Here is a 6000-nt window from a genome sequence, read left to right on the forward strand (position 1 = left end):
ACAGCAAAGTGTAAGACAGGACTTTGGCCCAGGTTTATCTAATTTTAAGACAATTGTTCTTTCTGCTATAACTGGGCTGACTCACCAAGTCAAATATAAAACAAAATGATTTGGGTGACTGTTTTCAGGAATTTCTATGGCAAATTAAGTAACTTAGGTCTTTTCGGCCGCTTACAGTATTTTTTTTAAGAGGCAGTCAAATTTTACCACTCTTTATGCTCCCAGATTTCAATATTGGTTTCAGTTTCAATTCAACACAATATATTTTACTGAGAGCTTTGAATGTACCAACTACAGCACAAGAAGCTAATAATACAATGATGATTCAGTCAGTCTAGTTTTAAGAGGTCCTCACAGCCTGCTCACATGTCCAAGTTCAGATTAGATGATCTGGGACCGTGGTCGGAAAACTGTGGCTTGCGAGCCACATGCAGCTCTTTGGCCCCTTGAGTGTGGCTCTTCCACAAAATACCACGTGCGAGCACGCATGTACAGTGCAATTGAAACTTTGTGGCCCATGCGCAGAAGTCGGTATTTTGTGGAAGAGCCACACTCAAGGGGCCAAAGAGATGCATGTGGCTCGCGAGCCGCAGTTTGCCGAGCCGCAGTTTGCCGAGCCGCAGTTTGCCGACCACTGACCTGGGAAATACAGGAGATCCTACATTTCCCTTGGCTTGACTCCTTCTTTAGTCTATTCCTTCACTGACTGACTTCTTTAACATTTGCTAAGCAGAGATGAATAAGACACAGGCATGCTCTCTAGAGTTCATAATTCACTGAGGTAGATAAATACGCTAATGAATAATTTATAATAAACCTTGATAAATGCAGTAACAGAGATATAAATAAAATGCTATAAAAGCCAAGAGAAATGAGCAATCAACTCCACCTGGGGAAATCAGCACAGGATCTTCCTGAGAGACTAAGTCTTAAAACATGATGATCTGTTGCAATATTAGAATGTCAGCCCTTTAAAGCACACCTTCATATACTCCTTAGTCTCCTGCAAACAATAATGTTCACTATTTGTAGGTTGAGAGGTCAAAGTGCAAACTCCTTGCAGAGTGTTTAACCTGAGTGTGGGCTGGAAATAGGAAAAATGTGTCACAAACTCCTCAGCATTTGCTCCTAGTTACAGTCATTTTTCTTAACAGACTTCTAGTGGGTTGAATGGTAGGCCCCCAAAAGCTATGTTCCTGTCCTAACCCTCAGAACCTGAGAATGTGACCTTATTTGGAAAAACAGTCTTTGAAGGTGTAATTAAGGATCTTAAAATGAGATCAACCTGGATTATCCAGGTAGACCCTAAATCCAATGATGAGTGTCCTCGTAAGAAAAAGAAGAGAGTCTACAGGAAGATAGATGCAGAGATTGGAGTGATGCAGCCACAAGGAATGCCACCAGAACCTGGAAAAGGCAAGAAAGTTCTCCCCTACAGCTCCCAAGGTATAGCGCTGCGGGCCCGTGATTTCAGCCTTCTGGCTTCCAGAGCTGTGGGGGAATAAATTTCTATGGTCTTAAGCCACCTGGTGTGTGATTATTTGTTACAGCAGCCACAGGAAACTAATACAAGACCTAATGATTCATTAGCAGCAGCAGTGTCAAGACGCCCTTACTACGAACTTAATATAACTGAACAAAGTGGGTTAGATGAGCCAAATCCAAGTCCTCAGGAAGCTTCCATGGAAAGCCCTGCAAATGCTAAGGCAAATGGCAGTATAGCAGCTCTTTGGAGGGAGACAAATCTGTATGTGGTTCCTATTCTGTCATTTAATCAACTATATGAATTAGAAAATTTAATAAGCCTAAGGCTTAGTATTCTTACCTGTGAAATAGGAATAGTTGTAAGCATTAAATAAGATAAAGTGCCTAGAACAGTTAGCGTAATGACTGGCTCACAGTTCTTGTTATTACTATTATAGACACAAAAGAATACCTGTGGACAGCTGAACAGACACAGTGATCAGATAAATAGAGAAATTCAACTAAAGTCAATTACCAGTTCTTTGCATGGATCTTATTTGCATGGATTGCCTGCATCAGAGGCAGCAGATCAATGATTCTCTCTCATCATTGATGATTCTATCTCTCTCTCCCTTCCTCTCTGAAATCAATAAAAAAATATATTTTTTAAAAATTTACTAAAGTCCATTTTTAAATCTTATGGGATTGTCTCAGATTTGTAGATTAGAGAGTTCTTCCTTTTAAGAGCACTTGCATGTTTTCAAAATTAGCATATATTTATCAAGTACCTATTATGGGCTGAGTTCTGTGGGAAATTCAAAGGATGTTAAGACAGTCCTTGCCCTACAGAAATATACAATCTGATTGGGGGACAGCATATAAATAACTGGCGCATTCAATGACAATTGCCTATAGAATTAAACTTGCGGCTCCCTTATGGTCATCATAGCCTGCACTTCAAGGGTTTTTTTTTTTGTCTCTGATTTCACTTGTTTTTTGTTTTGTTTTGGCCTTACTTTTTTCCCCCTTTCTACGTGGTGTTTACACACATAATCAATTTACTTTTTACAGTCACCCTTAGTAAGTTCTATTGTCATTCCCATGTTATAGATAAGAAAACTGACGCTCAAAGAAGCTAAGTAACTGCCCCAAGATCACAGGTGGAGGAGGAAGGCTAGGATTTGAAACCAGGTTTTCCGGACTTCAGCCACTGTACTGCCTCCTTTGTCCTCCTTTCCCCCTTTTAAGTTCTTGGGGAAAAAACAACAACAACAACAAAAAAAAACCACCTTATATCTGAAAGATAGGTAATGACAAAGCAGTAACATCCATCTGTGTCATCCTCTCTACACATGCCCAAGGGCCCAAGGAGTAATAAAATCGTCTGTGGGGAATGAGGACGCGTTCTCCCCCTGACGCTGTCCAGGTGAACCTGTTGGAATTCCTCCCCTTCCTTCCCCTTAAGGCCCAGTGGTTCTTAAGCTTCTGGCCCTTTAAATACAGTTCCTCATGTTGTGATCCAACCATAAAATTATTTTCGTTGCTACTTCATAACTGTCATGTTGCTACTGTTATGAATCGTAATGTAAACATGCAGGATGGTCTTAGGCGACCCCTGTGAAAGGGTCGTTCGACCGCCAAAGGGGTCGCGACCCACAGGTTGAGAACCGTTGCGCGCTAAGTACAGGACCCACTACACCTCTTAGAGAGAGCCCTCCGCCAAACGAAAATTGCTTAATAGTTTCAAGAGGTGAGAGCAAACCATTAAAGGAAGCACAGGGCCCTTCTAGGCACGGGAGGGAGCGGGGAGAGGACTGGGGAGAGGAGGGGGAGGGGAGGGGTGTTGTCAGCTGCTGTCCATGTACGCCATGCCCCGAAGCACCCCACGCCAAGAACTGTTCTCTCTCCTAACCTCAGCAGATTCCCAGCCCTGCTCGGACGAAGAAGGCTGCTCGGAAGTCTTCCTCCCCACCGACAGTGACTACGACTCCAGCGACGCCCTGAGCCCCCGAGACCTGGACCTGGTGTACCTGTCCTCGCACGACATCGCGCAGCAGGCGCTCAGCGGCCTGAGCGGCAGTGCCCCCGACGTCCTGCAGGTGCACGACGTGAAGTCTTCAACGGGGTCGGGCCAGGACTCCCAGGGCCAGGGTCCGGGCCCGGACCCCGACCACGCGTGTGCCGAGTTCCTCCACGGCCTGACCCTCACGGGCTTCGGGCCCAAGAACCACGCCAAGATGGCGGCCGGCGTGCGACCGCCGCCGCTGGGCTTTCTGGGAAAGCGGAAGCCGGCCAAGCACCAGCACTACGGCGGCTTCAGCCGGCACCACCGCTGGCTGCGCATGCGCAGTGAGACGCAGTCGCTCTCGCTCTCGGAGGGCGTGTACACGCCGCACCTGTCGCGGGCCTGCGACCTGGCCCAGCAGTCGGGGGAGGCTGAGCAGCTCGGACCGACCTCCGATGGGCCGCGGGGCCTGGCTCTGACCCACGCCGCGAGCCTCCCTGAGGGGCGGCAGAGCCTCCTCCAGGACTCAGGGCCTTCCCTGCACCGCATCTACGTGGAGCCCTACCCCGAGGCCCTGGTGGACATGGACGCAAAGTCCTGGGCCAGCTTGAGGCCGCCTCCTGGGGGCCACTCCCGCCTGCCCAGCCCCACCCGCCCGCAGAGGGGCCCCGAGGCTCCGACCACCTCCCAGGTGTCAGAAATACTCAGCAGCATGCTTTAGGGAGGCCGCCATCGGCTGTGCATCATTCCACAGCAAGTCCCTGCATTTTCTAAGGCCCAGCCTGCCCCCACCATGTCCCCACCCATTTTCAAACGGTTCCAATGTTAAAAAAAAAAAAATCCAAAGGTTACAGGTTCAAGCCCCCCCCCTTTTTTTTTATTTAAGAGTAAGAGTTGGGGTAAAGGCAAGAGTTGCCAGTGTCATTCCCAGTGCAGCCTACAAAAGGCATAGAGGAGCTTTTGTGTGAAGATAGAGTCCTGGATGTAACAGTTCAAACATGCCTGCTTTTTGGTGGCACCTGCGACTAAGGTAGGGCAGCCCAAGGAGCCACCCCCAGTTCTGCAGCTGGCTTTGTCATCTGACTGCTGGGTTTAGGGCTCTTTCCCGAATTTGTGATTGATAGGAGTTCTGTAGATGAAAATAAGATGAGCATTGTTTTTTTTCTCCATTCCAAACCTTTAAAAGAGTTTGGGGGAAAGGAGCCCAGGTTGTACCTCTAGGGCACAGGGTCAAGTGGACTTGTCCTGGGTTCCCTGTCCGCACTGATCTGCTTAGGGAAGCCTTGGACAGGCCTTTTCTTCACTTAGTGCCGTGTGGAAACCACCAGAAACAAAAGTAGAGGATGGTTCTCTTCTAGCTCTGTCTTGCAAAGATGGAGTAAGACAGAAAGAAGCCCTTCCTGCACACTCAGCTCCCATTCAAGCATGAAAAGGAGCTGCATATTATTCCCGGGGGCGAGGAGAGGGCTGAGTTAAGTGAAAGCCTGGATTATAGTCAAGATAAGAGACGGGAGAAAGACATGAGCAAAAATGTATTTTCTTTACAAACCTAAAATAATTATGTCCATGGGGGCTGTGTTGCTGAAAATGATCATGGATCTGCGCCAGATTTCTTTTTTTTTTTTTTATAATTTAAACTTTATTTTTTTTAAAATATATTTTATTGATTTTTTTACAGAGAGGAAGGGAGAGAGATAGAGAGTTAGAAACATCGATGAGAGAGAAACATCAATCAGCTGCCTCCTGCACATCTCCTACTGGGGATGTGCCCGCAACCCAGGTACATGCCCTTGACCGGAATCGAACCTGGGACCTTTCAGTCCGCAGGCCGACGCTCTATCCACTGAGCCAAACCGGTTTCGGCCAGAATTCTTAGGTGATGGTATTGTCATAGAATGAGAAAGTGCCCTGCATTTATAGCCAGGCAATGATGCAGTCCTTACAGTCACACAGACACATCTACTCACCCCCACGTCACAAGTCACAGGACAGATTGTCCAGGGCTTGGGTTGCTGCCTCCTCTTTTTAATCCACCCTTTCCAAAGTCAGTTTTACCCTGACATCAGCTGGTCCATTGGCCTCAGGGAAAAGCTTTCCTTGGAAGACCCCGCCAGTGGCTCCAAGGCTGTGCTCAAAGACACCTGAAAATCCTGGTTTGGTCTCATTGTCTCCCACCTGTGTTTCTCACGAAAGAGAAGCCCAAATCAAAGAGGAATCACACTGCATGTTCAAAAAGGCATGAGGAGCCTTCCCTCATGTCCTGGAGTCAAGACCCATTCAGTTCACTGGTATTCTAAATGGTCCTTTTCTGCTTCATAGGCATTTTGGTTGAATATTGCTCTTTATGGCCCTACTCCTATGCTCACAGTTCTACCATCTGTCCTCATGGGAAGTCATTCAAAGTCCCCTGTTCACAATGTTATTCCGGTCCCTTCCATTTTTGAAACATTTGATTTAAACATAAATAATTACCCTGGTGCAAAGGTACAGATTTGGCCCATGGCCTATGGTCATTAGAAAACTAAAGCCCA

The 6000-nt window shown here is 47.0% G+C and overlaps 1 protein-coding gene across 1 annotated transcript in view; it reads left to right on the forward strand.

Annotated features, from left to right (window-relative positions):
- The window catches only part of ANKFN1 (ankyrin repeat and fibronectin type III domain containing 1), a 482658-nt gene extending 478362 nt beyond the window's left edge, over window positions 1–4296 (forward strand). The window contains exon 22 of the mRNA XM_081109618.1: window positions 3382–4296. Within this exon, the coding sequence (XP_080965744.1) occupies window positions 3382–4190 (809 nt within the window). The 3' untranslated portion in view covers window positions 4191–4296. The remainder of the gene's footprint in view (window positions 1–3381) is intronic.
- The last annotated feature ends 1704 nt before the right edge of the window (window positions 4297–6000 follow it).

This window comes from Myotis nattereri (assembly GCF_964212035.1).
Source record: "Myotis nattereri genome assembly, chromosome: 16".
Taxonomy (NCBI): domain Eukaryota; kingdom Metazoa; phylum Chordata; class Mammalia; order Chiroptera; family Vespertilionidae; genus Myotis; species Myotis nattereri.